We start from the raw sequence: 19034 nt of genomic DNA, 5'->3' as shown, positions 1-19034 counted from the left end.
GTTTCTTCATGGTAGGCAAGGACAGCCAAATTGCTGAGAAAGTCTGCCTTCAAGATGCTGGGATTCACAGGATAGGTAAACAATACAAAGATTGCGGGGTTGCTGATTTAGGAGAATTGCCATGTATTAAGAGTTTCAGCCTTTCTGCACAATCTAACAAAGTTTGTGTGATTTTCTCACAAGTCTCAACCTCATGAAATCATTTTTTGGGGAGGGGAGACAATAATATTGTTGTTGTCCTCACACTTTTAAAAAAAGCACTCCAGCAAATGAGGAGTGCACAGCTGCTAAAGAATTCTTCCTTTCGCCGTAAAGAAAGCTTCCCCAAATAGCAGAGAAATGTGTGACCACACTTCTAATTAAGACACCTTATTAGTTGAACTGAGTTGACCCCTGATGAAGCTTATTTTAAAAGTCTGAATACACTGAGTTATTCAGTAAATTCTCATCTGCACTCATTATTGGACTTGTAATGTGACAGTGCATATGTCGTGGGAAGCAGTCACCACTGAGACACGTCCATTTTCACTTTATCAATGTCTATAGGAGGGTATAACTGTGTATCCATAGATCTTATGCTACTTAAAAACAATACAGAAATCATCCACTGTGTACTTTGTATGGCTGGAATTCTCAGTTCAGGAGAAGAGGCTACAGCAATCCTTGCAACTCTTGTGCTATGCTCTCAATTGCTGTGCTTCTGTAACAGGCAGGGCCAAGCTCACCTGGAGGAACCCCAGAAGAAATAGTGGAGGAGGAAACCTGTCCTTGTCCCTTAGAGGTCATGGCTGCCACTTCAATGGTGTAAGTGGTAAGGGCAGTGAGGCCAGTGACACGATATTCCAGTGTGACGTTAGGCAGGTAGTGTGTTACACGAGTATTTGTGCGGTTGTATTCTTCCCAGGAGATCCGGTAACCTAAAAGAACCCAGAACATACACAGATACAACTACACAACTTTCACTAGCACCAAGGGTGAGAACAGAACAAGCCAAACAGATCTTGTGACCATAAAAGCAGGATCACAGGCCACACCAACCAGTCTTTTGGCATTCTGGTTTATTGTGCCTCATTGCTCTGGTTCACTCATTAATCTTCTTTGAAATCTATTCATTATGGTCAGATGGACTCCATGAAGCCTGACATGAACAGAGGTCATGGTTCCAGTTTCTGGACTGTTGCCTGAGGGTGAAGCACAGCTCAAACCATGAAATGTGGCTCCCAGGTGGGTACTCCTCTTAGTTAAATTCAGAGTCAATGCAAATAATAACATGACTATGAAGATAAAGATCACTTTTTCAGAAGTCTACCCAGGCAGTAAAAACCTAAAGGAGAAGGCCCTGTTGAAAATAAGTTTTGCTAGAGATGGTGGCAAGTCCATTTCAAACTTCAAATTGTTTAACTGATTTTTCCCCCACCATCATGATGGAAGAAAAAGTTTTCCTTTGTCTTCCCAAGCTTACTCTCCTGCCCATCCCACCACCTGCTGTTGGCTGGAGGTTTCTCTTACCTGTCAGAACACCATTTTTTTCTAGGGGCTCTTGCCAGCTGACCTTCAGAGATGTGTCCAGGATCTCACTGAAGCTGAGGTGTCCCACTGGACCCGGAACTAGTCAAACAAACAATCCCAGCACCCAGAAAGTTATAACAAAATGAATGCTCCACGAATTCCTCAACGACATTAAGAAAAGGGAATTCCTGCTCACTGACTATTCCCAGGGAAGACATTCAAAGGCCCTCTGAGACTGAGTGAAAAAAATGACTGTGGTAACACAGCCAAGATGGAGTTGAGTACTTCAGAGAGTCACTACAGTCTCAGCAATGAAGTGTCATGCTCTACCACTGAGGCAGCAGTAGGCTCAGACTTCCGCAGTGGAAGACAATGTTTAACCCCTCTTGACCAGATAGGGGGCTTCATGGACATACAGGAACCCAAGAGCTGGGCCTGTGCCCAGCTCCAAAGGGAAGGGCCGTACCGTCCTCATGGGTGCGCACCAGCTGCGGTGGGCTGCGAGGTCCGTCGCCTGGTGTGGTGAAACACAGCACAGAGGTGAAATACTCTGTGAATTTCTTGAGTCCTGAGATGTAACCCACATGGATATTGTCTTGGAAGTTAGGCCGCACGGTCACCACGGTCATGTCTTCTTCTTGCGCTGGCTCCCAGGCAATCAGCTAAGGGATAACAAAAGGAGAACAGTCTCCACATCAGGAGAAGTCATCTCTCGGAATCCATGACTTATAGTCCCCATGAAAGCCAGGTTGGTATCAGGCTGAAGTATCTGCGACCTTCATGGAGGCTGTTCTCATGAGCAGCCAAGGCCTGGCTTAGGCAGCCAGACAGGGGTGTAGCTATCATGGAGCAGATGGGTTCAAAGAACCCAGCAACCCCCAGCTCCTAAGGGGAGCTCAGCTCCACCCCTCCCTGTTTTCTTCATTATCAACTCACTCCAAGGGGCCACCAAAGAGGGGTGAACATGGGCTCCCATCTCACCTAGCTACGCCCCTGCAGCCAGACCTGGGCTTGGCTGCCTGTGAGAACAGCCAGGATCCATGCGGATCCTAGTGATGCCTTGGCACCAAACCCTGCTCCAAAGCCTGGCTCTTCGCTGAGGCGCAAGTGTGCCCTTAACCCGGCTGCCGGGATCGTGTGTCAGCACAGGCTGCTTGCAGCTCACACAGACACAGAGATGGGTGCCTAGGGTGTGTGGTGCACTGTGGAATACCCGGAGTCCCGGACAACGAATCCCAACCTCAGGACAATTTGCTGTGCTCCATGCTGCACGGAGCACCAAGGATTGTGTGGGAGAGCGGAGTGCGCTCCCGTCTGGGGGGAAGGCAAGGTTTACGGAGCCTTCCCCCTGCCCACCTGGTAGGTCATGTGAATGGTCCCATGGTGCATGCCATCGTTCGTCAGGTTTTTTGTTTTTTTAAACTCAGCCTCACTGTAATGCAATTAATAATGTTTGATATGCATACAGTTTATTGAGTTAACATGAAAATGAGCGATGGCTGGTTCTTTTCTTTGTCAGAAATAGCAAGCACATCATGTTAAACTTTAAACTACTTAAGACAAGGGTCTCAGTCTTATTTTGCTTGGATGTTTAGGCCCTTTTTCAAGTGCTCCCAGCTACATCCCAGTTTCCTAGCTGAAACAGAGTGTTCTCAGGCAAGTAGTCAGAGCATCATCCAGATTCAAGCAAGAGAAATTCAACAAGCCACTGAAGCTGCCAGTTAAAATGTGAGGCAAACAAGAGAGAGAACACAAGTCTTGATTTAAGGGCACTCTAGTGGCAGAGAACTGACCACATCCCTTGGCAAACTGTGCTCCTAATTAAGGCAATAGGTAGAATGGTCTGAAAACAGGATATAATAATTTTATTAATTATTATCTACATCATTATTCCCTTTGTTTCCCTAAAGTTTAAAAAGCTGAATGCAGGTTATATGGGACTTGATCAAGTCCACACAAGGGTGCTTTCCAGGCTAGCTGCTCAACAGCAGCAAAATGCCTCCGTTCAGGCAAGTTGCATTCGAAACGTAAACAGCAGGGGGAGCAGTCTCACAGCAACTAACGACCCCAAAAGCCAGCAACTTTCTTACACCGGATATACGACATCTTAGCTGTATATCACAGTGATTACATTCGAAACAAGGCATTGGCAATGTGAACGGCACCCTGCTGTCTGCATAGGGACTGCAGTGTCATAATGCAGGAAGTGTGGAAGCACACTTCCGAGATATGATGTGACCCCGTTGCAGGACCTAATCTGGAAAGCACCCTGCTTAGCTCCTACAGTGCTACAGCATCAGGAGTTCTCAGACCATCCACGGAGATAGCTAAAGCTCCTAGTGTCAAAACTGCAACTCCTAGCATCCTATCTCCAGCTTCAGTAAATGAACACTTCAGAGTTTAATCATGTCTCCTTTCAAGGGCTCACCGAAATCTGAGCTGAAAGCACTCCCCCCCCTTCCCTGAGAATACATTTTAGCCCTTAAAAGGGTAGCATCTAGCAGGCATCTACGAGGCATGTGGATGAAACCACAAGCTTTGTAAACAGAAACTCTTGTCAAAACATTTCTGAGTTTCTTTTTTTCAAAAGGAAAACAAGGAGCCATTATGTTCTTTGTTTTTGAACTGTCCCCTGCAACCCAGTCATGACAGCTAGTGCCCGGAGGAAATCACCAAGTGAAACTGACCCGCTTATTGTTTTTGCCCAAGTTCAGAGATAAAAACCACGAAAATGATAGGCTGGCAGGCTGCGGAGTGGTGGTGGAGAGGTAAAGACATACACAATTGATTCTTAGATTAGTTTGTATTCAATAATCCAAGCAGCTATTCTTGGAACTGCAGTATAGGTGTAAACATAAGTGCCAGAGCATTTATCGGAACAATCAGTGTCACTGTAAAGGCTGTTAATAAATTGTGTACATAATGGCTGTTGGTTTTCGTGTGTTGACAGCTCTTTAATAGTGTTGTTGTCCAGAGCTGGCAGTGCAGCATATCCAAACAGTGAGATGAACCCAGACTTTGATCCTGGAGAGAGATTTTGAAGTCCTCAAGCCGCTCACCATACAGTGCTTTCATTAACTTCAGTGGAATTACTTGAGGAAGTGCTCTTAGAACTGCAGTCCTAGGCCACAATCCTAAATGCAACTTATATATTTGCTCCCTTGCCTTTGGCTTGGATTTACTGTACCTAGCTGGCCCTTCCTCTGGCCTTTTGCTTCTCTCTGCCACCAGGGTGCTTTCCAGATTAGACCCTGCAATGGGGTCACGTTGTATCTCGGAAGTGTGCTTCCACACTTCCTGCGTTGTGACACCACAGTCCCTACGCTGACAGCAGGGTGCTGTTCACATTGCCAATGCCTTGTTTCGAATTTAATCGCTGTGATATAGAGCTAGGCTGTTGTATATCCGGCGTTAAAAGGTTGCTGGTTTTTTTCCAGGTTGTTAGTTTTCGTGAGATTGCTCCCCTTGCTGCAGGGGTAGAGCCACCATGGGGCCAATGGGTTCAAAGAACCCGGGCCGCGCCCAATCAGGGGCCCCTGCATCTGATGTCAGCCGCGGGGATGCTGGTTTAGCTTCCAAGCGGGGGCCACGCGGCCAATTCGGGAGCTAAAGTAAGGCTGTCGCTGCATTCGCAGTGCAGCTAGGAGTGGCTCTACCCTGTTGGGAAGAGCCACTCCTGGCTGAGCTGCAAATGCAGCTCCAGCCTAAGTAGCTCCTGAAGGGGCCGCATGGCCCCTTCAGGAGTTAAAAGGCTAGCGCTGCGTTCGCAGTGCCAGCCTTAGTTTAGCTCCTGAAAGGGGCCACGTTGCCCCTTCGGGAGTTGAACTCCAACTTCCGAATGGAGCCTCAAGGCTCTGTTTGAGAGCCAGACCACGCCCCCTCGCGTCTGATGTCAGGTGTGTGGGTGTGGTTAGTGGGGCCACCGCCACAGCTGCACATGGGCTGTCAGCGGGCAGTCTCCGCACCTGCCTTGCTGTTTACGTTTTGAATGTGACTTGCCTGAACGGAGACATCTTACTGCTGTTGAGCAAATAGTCTGGAAAGCGTCCTGCAGGAGTGGGTAAACGGTTGGCTAAACAGTTCAGCAGAGGAGAGGGGCCCAATACCTGGAGTGCTGCAATACTAGACAGTGATGCTAGAGCTGTCATTACTTCCCTGTAATACAGCTCACTGGACCCAGGAGGTATTGTCAAAGGTAGATTCTCATAGGTAATATATTGGTAGGATTCTGGCTGAGGCTTAGAGCAGCTGTAAAGCTTAACTAGTGGGATAGGTAGATAGGTGTTGTCAAAGGCACTGAAGACCTCACTAGAGAATCAGAGCAGCCATGCCAAGTTGCTACATGGAACTGATATCCAGGAGGCATATCAAGGGCTGGACTCGGGCAGTCAGCCCAAGAGCAGAAGCCAAGTAGCTTAGAGAATGCAAAAGGCAGGTAAGCTATATCCCAGGAATAAGCTGTATTCCAGGAAAGGCTAGTCTAGCTGACCACAGTCCAATTAACTTCCTGGTAAAACTGAGCTATTTTGTAACTCTGGAGCTGGAGTAGAACCATCTGTAGGCCGATGCTAAAGTGTTTGGAGAACAGCTCTGGGAAAGCACGAGGCTCTCAGGGCCAAGCTCTCCAGTTTGTCTTTGCTCCCCTGAGACCTGTTGGCATTCCGGGCCGGCTGGCATGTATGCTTGTTTGTCTTTGGTTTGGCCTGGATGCGTGGAATGTGCGAAATGCACGTAAGCATTATGATTCTGGCCTCAATCCCTACTGCACTATTATTCAAAGGTTTGTTTGAAAGGCCCATGGGGGTTCCCTCCCCACTTTTAAAACCCACTTCTGTGGCTTTTAGTTTCTCTGATCTCTCTTCCTTCATCTGTGACTCTTCAAAGAAATGTGGAAAGAAACTTGCTGGGATTAAAGGCTGCCCGTTGTTGCTCAGAAGCAGAGGTGTGTGCTGAGGGGTCGGGCGGGGGTGGTGGGGTGGGGTTGGCCGGCTCTGCACAGAGCAAAGGTTTCCCCCAGAAACCTGCATGGGCTTTGATTTGTAAGACCAGCTTAAGTGGGAAATAAATGAAGAGAGACACCCCCGTGGAAAGTAGCCCAACAGCAGCACACATGTGCCACCAGGCACTTTTTTCACACTTTGTATTTGGAAACTAAACCCCCTTTTTCCTCATGTAAGTGAACAGCTGCCATTCCTAACTATGTGGAAAAGCCAAGTGCTGTGTTTCTATCTAGTTATTACCTTTTTGTCCCGCCCTTCCTCCACGGAGTTCAAGGTTATGTACATGCCCCCTCCCCATTTTATTCCCACGACAATCTTGTGTGGCAGACTAAGCAGAGGGGAAGGCTCTCCACACGAGCAGCGTGGACAGCCCACAGAGGATTAGCGGGTCAACCTGCTCTCCCCGCAGAAGAGCAGGCAGATCGGCCGCCCACACAATTACGGGCTCCGTCACAGAGCTGGTGGGGGCGGTGGGGACCCCAGAAGTCCCAGCATGCCCCATGTGAGTGTGCAGGGCATGCTGAGGAGCCCCCCAATGCCAAGAGGCTTGTTGTAGCCTCCTGGTCGGAGGACTACATGTGAGTTGCTGTGGCGCAGAGCCGTGCTGCGGTGACACACAGCCCCCCCAAAATAAAATGGAGTTAGTAGAGCACACGCTCCTCTGACCTCGTTTAACGGGGGGGTGGGGTGGGATTTAGGGAGGCTTGCTGCTGGGAGCCGTGTGGTTCCCGTTGCAGCACACAAGCAGCAGGAACCAGACTGGGCTCCCTTAGCCCGGTTTCTGCTGCTTGTGAGAATCGCCTCAGGGAGTGACGGGCTCAAGGTCACCCAGTGAGTTTCATAGCTCTTTGGGGATTTGAACCTGGGTCACCCTGGACCACACTAACCACGAAACTACACTGTCCATCCCACTTAGAAAAGCTGCTACAGTGGGGGCAAAACCTGCCTCCATCCCTGATAGCCAGCAATTCTGCTCGCAACAGCAGAGATCCTGTAGGGTTTGTGCGTGTGTTTGTGCAATAGGTTTCTGTGAAGACTCACCCAGGGATCTTTGAAATAAACAAGTCCTCTTTCTACACACAAACTGGTCATTGTAATGTTGAGCATTTGACTAGTAAATGAACCACCGAGCATAGTGTGTTCATGGTCAGATATTAATAGTTCTTTCTTTCTTTCTTTCTTTCTTTCTTTCTTTCTTTCTTTCTTTCTTTCTTTCTTTGATTGATTGATTGCTATAATGCCCTTCCAAAAATGGCTCAGGGCAATTTACACAGAGAAATAACAAATAAAAAAGATGAACCCCTGTCCCCAAAGGGCTCGTAATCTAAAAAGAAACATAAGATAGACACCAGCAACAGTCACTGGAGTGCTGGGGATGGATAGGGCGAGTGCTGGATAAGGACCGGGGAGACCCAAGTTCAAATCCCCATTCAGCCATGAGACTTGCTGGGTGACTCTGGGCCAGTCATTTCTCTCTCAGCCAAGCCTACTTCACAGGGTTGTTGTGAAAGAGAAACTTAAGTATGTAGTACACCGTTCTGGGCTCCTTGGAGGAAGAGCGGGATATAACTGTAATAATAATAATGATGATGATGATTTAAAAATAAATAAATAAATAAATAAATAAATAAAAGAGAATCATCACATTAAAAGATGCCTCTTTGCCAAGTTAGCAGGGCCTGAATCTCACCCAGAAGTGGGCTGAGCTTTGTGCATGGGCAGGGCCTTCAAACTGCCCATTTATTGCATTGATAGATGATTTCTTGAGATGCCATTAACTTTAGATGGGTAGGGACAGTGGCTCATTTCAGTTTTCTGCAAGGGAAGACTGGGGAGCAAAAGCCATTTTTCTTTGAGAGTTACACACCATGTTACATGGAAACATGTAACAGAATCCCTATGTTGTTTTTGAAAGGAAAGCAGCTTTGTGGAAGTGGAGAAGCTCCAGGCAGCGCAAGGTTTAAATGTCCTCCTGATCCGCCTCTTCTCCACTCCAGGTCACCTCCTACAGAAGCTGCTTGAGAGAAGCAGCTTTGGAAAGAGCAGCATTTTCTGTCCTGAAAAAGAAACTGGCCATAGGGGTTTGGAGTTACCCACGTTTTCATGTAATGCACAGTGAGGCTCTAAGGCTCTTGGTAGTGATGGTGCTGGCACAGGCTAGCCATTCTGGTTCAGGAAAGGACTTCCACAATAGGTAGAGGGGAGTTCAAGTGGTGTGGGACTTCACAGCCCTCAGGGAGCCATGCAATGCCCTGATCCAAGGCCAGCATGCTGTAGGCCGGTACTTCAGACAGGTTTGTGGAGACTGAGAATTTCCATCTCTTGGAACATAGGAAGCTGCCATCTACTGAGTCAGAGCATTGGTCCATCTAGTTCAGCATTGTTTACAGTGATGGAGCAAGGATGCCAGCAGTCCCTGTCCATCCTCTCGCTGGCCTCTGCTGCCTGCCACCCAAGCCACATCTGACGTCAGATGCAGGGGGCATGGCCACATCAGCAAACGGGGCTGAATGCCCCATTTGCAAGTAGACTTAGGCCGGCGCTACATTTGCCGCATGGCCGGTATCTCCTCTCCCTGCTTGCAAAAGCAGAGAGATGCGTTTCCGGCCAGGCTGGGAACCTAGCTGCGCAGCTCTGTTTTTGAAATGCTTCCTGGCCTACAGACCTGCTCATCTGGGAACGTGGTCTGGACTCCCAGAAACCTGCAGTCACTTGTTTGGGGGGAAAGTGAGTGTAACCAGCCTTTGACACCTCTCTGCCCGCCTACTGCCCTGCCTGCCCGGTCTTGTGAACGACCTCATTATTTTTGTCATGTCTGAGATGAATAATGGTGATTCATTTGTGCAAAGACAGTCCTAGCCTCCTACTCAGATTTATGCTTTCTCTTCCTTTTCTCAGGAGAACATAGCCGCTTGAGAAGACTTAGTGAGGTTTCATCTGTGCTTTCTGCAGAGCATCATAATGATCAAGAAAATCGTGGGTTCAACTTAAATGTGGTAAAATAAGGTTCCAAATGATTCCTATACAGCTTGGAAAAGGCTGCTATTCTTCATCCTCAATGATCTTGTCTATAAAATAGGCATAAGAGGCCCATACATCTCAGATGAATGGTATAAGGACAGTCAAACATAAGAGAGCTACTTTAGAAATAGATAGCAACAATAACAGGTTTTTTAAAAAGTGTTTAGGTACACTGCTGGTACTTAAATTGCTTCATTCAGGTCTTTTCCTTAATTTGATGTTGACTAAATATCAATTAATGGCAAAAAAGGAATAGCTGAGTTCTAATAAGTGTATGTACTTATCCACCCCAAACAATATTCAACACAGAGCTGCCTGATTAACTGATGCTGATAACAATGCATAATCAGCTACTTTGTCATGGTGCTATATTCAAGGATGTTTGGGTGTTTAATTGGCACAGTGTGAGATAGCCTATAGCAAGTTAATTAGATACTAATTAGGCCTCCAAAAATACTAATCAAAAATACTAAGTGGCATTTAATAAGTATGTTAAGTATCCTTCTTAACGTTGGTTATCTCGTTTGGCAGCAATTAAATTCCCGAACTTCTTTGGAGTAGATTAAGAAACAAGTTTTAATGTTTTAATTCAATTTAATTAATGCAAATTTGAATTAATTACAATTTGGAATTGAGCATACAAGGCAAGGCTCTTATATAAGTATTGTATCGTAGTAAATATATTTTACTAGACAAGCTTGAAGCAATGAGATTATCCTTTTTAAAATAAAAAAATTAAGTAAAGTCTTTTTAAAAAGTGGCTGATTATGGAATAACAGTAAGCCAAAAGGATAGCCCAAATTCATACGGGATAGAGATGTGAAATGGGAGGCTTAAAATACCACTGGTTTATTCCATCTCCTGGCTGATCAACTGAAAGATAGGGATGCTTCAGTGAGTAAAGCAATGGCACGAAGTCATTTACTTTGCAAACTAAGTTGCCATTCCAGTTTGGAACAAATGAATGCAGTAGCTTCCCATCAGGCAATGCATAGACTGAAATAACAGCCATGGAGATAGCTGGTTAATATAAAGGATTCCAATCTAATACAGTGGCCAGCTACAGAATGCTATAATTTCGTTTGTGCAATACACGTATGGGATGGCACAAAAGAGAAGGGAGGCCAACAGCTACACATTTGGACAAGCCTACCGACGGCTTTATGGTTGATTATGGGGGTTGCACCTGCACACCCTTTTGGTGGCTCGGCTATTGCTGTATGCAACACCACATTTTGTGCTAGCTACATCCTGTACTCTGCTATCAAGCTGCCCGGTGGAGGTAGGAAAGGCTGGAAGAGCCCTGCATCTGAGAGTTACAGACATGGCAACAGTAACTGCCAGGCTCAGGAACAACCCCATGCAATGATGAATGCTGCTAATGAAAAGAGACAGACAGAAGTACAGACAGGAAACAGCAGGACCAGTCAGTCCTTCCTGATGGGAGGCTGCAGAGCTACAGAGCTTCCAGGCAATGAGAGAATGATGAGTATAGATTCCCATTAGCTGTGGAGGAAGAGAGCCACATGGGGCATGTGAAGGTGAGGCCTGAAACATCTTACACCAATTCTGACTATTTAGCCTCCCTGAGACAAAATAACTATCTGGTTACTGATATTAAAAGGGCACCCAGGACGTCCACATCACCATTTACCTCCACATGGAGTTCAATGCTGGGAGCCACTGGAAACAGCCATGTTCATCTGCCTTGTCTATTCCGCAGCCAAAGAAGTGTCTTGGCCTGGTAGGTGGGCACTGAGAATGCTAGACTTAGAGGAGAGCTGCCTTCTCCCCCTCCTTGTCATCCCTCTTACCTTGTAGCCTTGATTGATGCCATTGACGAACTGGGGGCTGGGTGGATTCCAGGTGAAGCGAATGGTGGTGGAGTTGGTGGCCTCGGCCTGCACGTTACCCGGGGATACAGTGGGAACTGTGGGAGGGGAAGTTGAAAGGAGTCACCTGAGCTTGAGAGGGCGGAGGGGCAGGAACTAGCACCATCTGCTTGGCGAGGCAGCCATCTTTAGGCCCACCAGCTCTAAACCCAGAATGAAGGCTCTCACTGTCAATCTGTGCTTTGGCTTGCTTTAGTCTTGGTGACATCGGTGTCCTGCACCCTCAGTACACACGAAGTCCCTGCCTGCTCAAGAGTGTGTATGCATTAGGAACCTACACGTGCCAGTCCAAACCATGCAGAGCCTCAGTTAAGCAGCCACGTTCTGCATGACTGAAAGCGGCACAGTTAGCTACCCTCCATTGCAACCCTCCTCTCAACTCTTTGGACCCATGGAGACACTGTGCAGCCAAGCAATCCAGGCCTCCCCCTCTATGACCCAGCAACTCAACTTACCACCTTGGAGAGTCCATTCTGTGACTTTGGCACTGTAGACACCCAGTCCAGCACTATTGTATGCAGCCACCTCAATCTCATAATTGGTCCAAATGATCAGATCTTCCAGCAGGAGGTTGTTGACATCTGCATTGGTGATGTTCCTGAACTGGTAGCCCACAGGCAGGCCAGCTAGGCAAAATCTGGGCAAGGGACAACAGTCAAAGGATCAGGCTAGCACCAATCTGCAATAGGGATGTTCATGCCCCATGGAAACTCTCTGATCTTCCAGCTTCAGACAAGGCAATGCGTGATTCCAAAAAGTGAATGGAATTGGCCCAGCCCAAAGCTGATCTTTCAGGAGATGGCAGTGTGAAATGTCTGTGGTGTGCTCACTCACCTGATGATGTAGCCTTTGAGGATGCCATTCTGGTGGTTCTCAGGTGGTGGCTGCCATTGGATCATGATGGACTGGTTGGTGCGGCCACTGGCAATGACGTTCTGTGGAGGTGCTGTGGGGGGTTCTTCAGGGAGGGAAACTCTAACCAAGGGAAGCAAATAAAGGAGGCATGTTCCGGAACTGGGTTGGGCTGAACTCTCAAAGCTATCTCAGCTAGTCCTCCCCAGGCAATGCCAAACCCAGCCATGCCATGGTAAGTGCCTTGTTATTGTTCTGCACACATACAGCCACTCCTCACTGTGTGTATATCTGCCCACATCAGGCGTCTTGATATGTAAGATTAAAGCAGACATCTGGTCATGCTAGGCAATATGTATAATCATGTACACCACACTGGATGCATCACTGACAATAAACCAGTTCCCACCATCTGGCCAGGCCACACGGCCCTGCTCCATTTTATGTACAATGCACCATGCTATGAAGGACCATACATAGCAGCATTCAGACCCTGCTGCAGCCACGCCCATCTCTTCTACATCAATCCAAGGCAAAATATATGCCCACTGACCTGTATCATGTTTGGCTTCCTCCTCTCCAGAACGTGCTCCAGCCCAGAAAAAGCAATGGCACTTCAACACCATTCCCATACCCAACTCTACCAGTCTCCCCACCCCTCAGTCATACCACACCTGCAGCCACCCACAGGAATGAATGAAGCTGCCATATACTGAGTCAGACCATTGGTCCATCTAGCTCAGTATTGTCTACACTGACTAGCAGCGGCTCTCCAAGGTTTCAGGCAGGAGTCCCTCCCAGCCCTACCTGAAGATGCGAAAGAATGAACCTCGGAGCTACTGCATGCAGATACTCTTCCACTGAGATATGGCCCCATCCCCTCAGGGGATTATTTTACAATGCTAACATGAAGTCACTGATCCAAATGCAAATCAAGGCACACCCTATTTGGCAAAGGGAACCATTCATGCTCACTACCACAAGACCAGCTCTGCTCCTCCACAGAAAGTACCTGCCTCACCTCTCAGTGTCCTTGCTGAACTGGCCTTTGCCCACATCATTGACAGCACAAAGGCGGAACTGGTATGACCGGGCAGGAACCAGGCCTCTCACCAGCACGGAGGTCACCTCAGGGTCCACACTGGCCATGAGCACTATCCAAGGAGCATCTGTCAGGTACAAAGGAAGGGGTAAAGAGGAAGACTGAGGAAGCAGGATAGGCTCCATTGAATTTTAACACACACACCCCCAATCCCTAAGCAGGTTCCTCTCTTCAGGATTGCCATGGACTGGATTTGCCCAGGATGACTCAGTGCTTGAATAGGCAGGCCCCAAACATGCCAGTTAGGAGTGAAAAGTGTCCCAGTGCCTTGATGGCCAGGAGCCTACTTTGCTCTCCTCTGCATTCAAGGGAGCATAACTAAATTCAGGCAGATATGTGGTTTTTGTGGGGGAAGAAAATGACAGTGTCAAAGCCAAGCTGGGGGCGGGAGAAGGCACTGGCAGCCCTTTGGCATTGGATAGCCCTCTACAGCTGCTGTGCAAATACAGGTTCACTTAGAATTCAGGAGCAGTGATGGGAGTAGATAATCTGATATGAAGGCAGTGTAAGATTTGAAAATAAAACGCCACATACAACTGAGGTGCAATTAATCCCTAGGTGGGAAAGACATTAGAGCCAAACTTGGTAAAAAGAGGCCACAGAAACCCCGGGATCCATCAATGTCTTCCATTCCTGCATAGTTTTTCTCTTGTCACCTTTATGAAAGGACAACAGCCCAGCTCTGCCTGTCACAAGCCATGGGGTTGAAGTCTCTGCCTGTACCCTGGCACTTCCGTATGGCAGAAAGATGGGAGTGTCTTACTGTTCTCGGAGACCTCAAGGATGTAGTGCAGCAGTGGGCTGTTTCCATCAAAGGGCTTGGTCCATGTCAGGTTGATGGCGCGTTTCTCTACAGTGCTCAGCACAGCGATGGGGTTTTCTGGTGCATGCGGGAGCTGCCTGATGAAGATGATGGCAGAAGAAACCTGTCTTAGAAGCTGTCCGATGAGAGCACTCCAAAGACAGAATGCCACCCACTGGGAACGGAAAGCCATTTAGAGAGAGACCCAGCACACCCAGCCACTTTCCCCCCTCATGGTTGGGCTATTACTAGTGTCTGCCTGTTAGCAAGCAGCACCTCTATGATTCATAGGAGCCAGTAGCAGACATCCTGTTTAATCACATATTGTGGATGGATGGAAGGCACTATACTGTAAAAGAGTACCGTGGCTAAGAAGGAATGTGAGGCATTGTGTGTGTGTAGAGGCCATATATCCTAGCCAGCCAACAGTGCTGATTCTTTTCCATGAGAGCAGCTGCCAGAAGAGGAAATGCTACATCCCAATGAGTTTTCAGGTTGGAATGGCTTGTTCCCACACATATCAGGTGGAATTGCTCATTAGATGCCCTTCACAAAGACATCCAGCATCATGGGAGCTGCTTCAGTGTCACACTGAATCTCACATTGCCAGAGCACATGGTGAATAATATGGGTGAATCTATTCTGTGGGAAAGACTCATGTGATTGCATTATTCCTGTGAATGTCTCAGTTGAATGGGATCACACCACCTCTGAGCTGCCCCCATGGGCAAGTATTCGAGGGGCACCTGAGTGCATAGGGGCTTCGTATAACATGGGAGAGTTTGAGGCAAGCTGGAGGACGCGGAGCGGATCCTAAGAGGAGGAAAACTTATGAGATCCCAAGAGGTCAGGATGGTCTGTGGCTGCTTTTTTGTGGCTGGATTATTTGGATCAAAATGAGAGCTTGGGAGGACATGTGGCCACCTGTTTGGGAGTCCCATTCCTTCTTTACTCTCCTTCCCATTTATGCATTAGGTTATCCTGTAATTCCTAAGGACTGGGGCCTTACCGGACTCGCAGGTGGGCACTTCGGGAGTCATTTCCTCCAGCAGACACCACCCGACAGGTGTAAGTGCCAATGTCACCTGACCAGGTCTGGGCAATGTGTAGAGTGCCCGTGTTGTCCAATCGCAGGCGTGGCACACCCTCCACGTTTAGTGTTATGCCATCCTTCTCCCACACATACCTGGAGGAATAAAGTGAGACAGGGGCATGGCTCTTCATGTTAATGCATGAAGAGTTCCCCCACAATAACGGCATGCACCAGGAAGATATAAGGACATTGCACAAAAATGTAAGGATATGCATGCTCATGGCAGGTCCCCATTTTAATCACGTGGGCTGGCTGGTGGGGACATTGTCTGAATCAGCCCTTTCGTGCTCTGTATAGTTCTTTGCTGTTTCCCATCACCAGCAGAAGCAGAATATATGCATATTCAGTTTGAATAATACGTACATGTTACCAAATTCAGTGGTAAAGAATTTTTACAAAATTGTGCAGGGTGGATTCAACCCCATATTGATCCTTTCACTTCTCAGCTCTAGCAACTTCTCCCACAAGGACATTGTCGGGAGTCCAAGAGAGAGGTTAGTCGTGACATTTTCCCCTTCAAGCAAATGAGGGAACATAGCAGCTCTGTTTCAGCACCATCACTAAGCCAGGCACCAGGTGGCAATGTAGGCTCATGGTTTTAGACAGGAGCTCCTCACATTACTTTTCTCTGTATGTGTTATTAAGGTATGTAAGGAAGTGAATGGTAGACTCCTGGCTTTGTACATGGAAATGCTTCTTAAATCTCTGACATGCATTTTGGATAAATGAGAAGTTGAATTTTCGTAGGTCACAAAGATTGCCAGATTCTGGCTGCTTCCCCAGCACAGCTTGTACAAAAAGCAGTGCCAAAGCTTGGGCTTGAGCAAAGCCATGCTAGCAGAGGGTAGGAGAAGTTTCTCAGGAGCAGGAGAGATCCAAGCAAAGGCACTATTAGCTCACTACCAGAGCCGATGCCTAGCACTGAAAACTGGCATTAGAAATGGGTGTTCAGATGATCCATTTCAAATTTAAAAACATAAGCCTTCAGGCAAGAGGGCCCATATTTCTGAGAGACCTACGAAATCTCTCCTCCTATTCCTAAGAGGGGATGGATGTCTCCTTCCTTGACAGTTTCTTGGTGCTGGAAGTACCTCCCATTTCCGGTTGAATTACTTGGCAACGCCTGGTCTACCTCTCCTTCCCCAGCTTGTACTCAAACAGCTGCCAACTCCATTTACAGGTTCTGCTCTTCACACACTGCCTTCCCTCTTGCCACACTGGGCCAGACCCACCACGTACCGGACTACCACACTGGGGTCATGGGTCACTCCACAGGTCATGGAAGCTTTGGTGCCTTTGATGACACTCTGATCCTGAGGTGGGTTGGTGATGCGTGTCCGGGCTGCAGGCAAAGAGAGACAGAAGGCACTCCATTGCAGTCCGAAACGGGACAGAAAAAGGACAGGGCAACAGAGCTGGCTGCTGTGCCAGATCAGTGGTCAACCTCTTCACCTGCTAGATTTCAAAGGATAACAGCTCCCTTTCTTGTAGGACTAGCAGAGCCTCCCCGGGCCGCATTTCCCACATTTTTCTTGTGGAAATGGCAAGGATTGCAAAATAGCCGGGTCTCTTGGACTCATAAAATCATGGACTTGAAAACAGCAGAATCACCCACCCAATATCAACTACCCAAATTCCGACTTGGGCAAATAGCACAAGCAGAAAACTGGCATTCACCAGCTCCAAATCCAAGCCATAATGCCAGGGGTTGCATCCCTCCAACTCCTTCCCACATGGCAGTGACCACTAGTTGTGAACAAATAACATCCATTCATTCCCCCTCCTATGCACAAGGTGAGTTTGAAACCTCCATCTCTTGTCAGCTAGGAGTGCCTGCCTATCTATGCATCTCCAGGATGCTATGACCCTGTAAAAGGGAGCGTAGCAGTGGGGGAGGTGAATTTATGGCAGCTTATCATACAATGATCACCATGTGAACCGATTCAGGGGAATCCTGTCTCAGTCTTAGAGGCAAGATAAAAATGTAATGAATAAAGAATAAATCCTAGATTCCTGGAGCATGCTTGCTCTGATGTGGGTTTCTCAGGGAGAAAGTATTATTATTTCCTAAAGGGCCAGCAGGGGGCACTGATTCACCTCAGCCTGAAGGCTGGTGGACCTAATAACTGTTCCGTTAAGACAAAGTTAGAAATGTTTTGAAAGGGGATGGATGGGGATGTCCTCAAAACAGTTTTGACACCCACAGACCACATCTGTGCCAATGTCAGGCTTCAATGGCCTGGCTGCATTGCAGACTGACTTGGTAATAAAGTCTGTTGTGTTCTCCATGCATTGGAGCGCCTCTTTCTGCACCTCTGGGATCAGGTTTGTAATTGTGTTTCCTAATACATTCTGCATTTGGATGATTACCCTGGGACACCTCCATACACAGAGGTGCAGCTAGGTAATTTTGGAGCCTCGACCTAAAGGCTTTGGGAGCCCCCCGCCCGCAAATTAAGCATTATCATGCTCAACCGGGTGACCACACTACCCAGGATAGACTAAAGAGGATTTGGGGTCCCCAAGGGGCTGTGGAGGCCCTGGACTTTGGTCCAGAAGTCCAGAGGCAAGAGCTCCTCTGTCCATACATTAGATTGTGGGGGAAACTACAGATATGAGAGAATCCTGATTGGATCTCCCAACATTTCCCCTTTCACTCAAATACTGAGGGCGGGGGCTGCCCCTTCCTGATCAGGGAGAAGGAGGGGGTAGTCAACCCATTCACTTGTACCATGTTCTTGATTTTCAATTATTCCGGGAAATATGGGTTATTAAGTTTGGCGGGGGAGGGTTCAGCAAAATGGGGGGGGGACCTCTTCAAATGCTTAGGGGGGAATCTGCACCCCTGCCAGGCACTTTGGGCTCCCCAGTGTCTGCAGGCAACACACCAAGCAGGAATAAATGGGGGATGGCAGAATGCTGGACTTTGGGCCAGAGGTCTGCCCCTTTCAGGCTCTCCATAACTCAGGGAGGAAGGGGCAGTTGCCCTGGGAGGGGCAGTTGCTTGGAGCTCCCCATCGTCCTGCAGCCCTAGGCTGACCGTGTGTGTTTCCTTGACGGACTGACTGAGGCTGGGCTAGTCCCACCTCCCCCTCTTGCCCTTTGGGCTCCCATTCACTGTCAGGGCGGGAAACCAAAGCAAATGGGTAGCTCTCCACCCATAGCGGCATTTAACTAAAAGAAAAACAATGGGTGATCTGACCCATAGTTTGCTGGAAAATTGAGGGACATGATCGCAAAGCAGCCCGGACTGTGAAAGTAGCCAGATTTAGCTTCTCATAAAAGAAATGAGCAGACTAGGCAAATTATCTCGTTGACTGGATGAACTGTACCAGGTATGCAATTTGACGGTAAAAATAGGAAGTGGCGGGGGGGGGGGGGGGAATGGACCAAAAGAGGAGTATGGGATAATGATCAGAAATTGACACAGTGTGAGACTACTATCCATACCACTTGGGGAAAAGTTTGTACCTCTTTAAGAAAGTATACAATTTTGTATCCAAAAAAGGAGGTGGAAAACAAACAATGGCAGTCTGAACAGCCTACTTTATGGATCCTTCCAGACAGTAATACATGGCACATGTTGAGAGTGCTGTCTTACTAACCATACCACATGCTCCAAAATACTTCTTTGCTCCTTCTTATTGGGATCTTATTTTCAGGGCACCTGCTGATTGGAGACCTGGTGTGGTTTTCACAGCACCGCCTGCTGCCAGCGCTTGCATTCCGAGGGGAAAAAACAACATCCTTCCGTTTTCCAATA

The 19034-nt window shown here is 47.8% G+C and overlaps 1 protein-coding gene across 7 annotated transcripts in view; it reads right to left on the bottom strand.

Annotated features, from left to right (window-relative positions):
• Positions 1-19034, bottom strand: part of SDK2 (sidekick cell adhesion molecule 2) — a 446383-nt gene that overhangs the window by 75173 nt on the left and 352176 nt on the right. For all 7 annotated transcript variants that reach the window (XM_053295774.1, XM_053295769.1, XM_053295771.1 and 4 more), the window contains 10 exons: positions 16511-16613; positions 15188-15364; positions 14140-14276; positions 13296-13443; positions 12257-12397; positions 11878-12059; positions 11345-11460; positions 1976-2171; positions 1510-1608; positions 726-917 (listed from right to left, as the gene is read on the bottom strand). In XM_053295774.1, the coding sequence (XP_053151749.1) occupies positions 726-917; positions 1510-1608; positions 1976-2171; positions 11345-11460; positions 11878-12059; positions 12257-12397; positions 13296-13443; positions 14140-14276; positions 15188-15364; positions 16511-16613 (1491 nt within the window). The remainder of the gene's footprint in view (positions 1-725; positions 918-1509; positions 1609-1975; positions 2172-11344; positions 11461-11877; positions 12060-12256; positions 12398-13295; positions 13444-14139; positions 14277-15187; positions 15365-16510; positions 16614-19034) is intronic.

The sequence above is a fragment of the Hemicordylus capensis genome, chromosome 2 (genome assembly GCF_027244095.1).
Source record: "Hemicordylus capensis ecotype Gifberg chromosome 2, rHemCap1.1.pri, whole genome shotgun sequence".
Lineage (NCBI taxonomy): Eukaryota > Metazoa > Chordata > Lepidosauria > Squamata > Cordylidae > Hemicordylus > Hemicordylus capensis.
The sequence above is the reverse complement of the archived record's forward strand: the minus strand, read 5'-3'. Positions and strand labels throughout refer to the sequence as shown.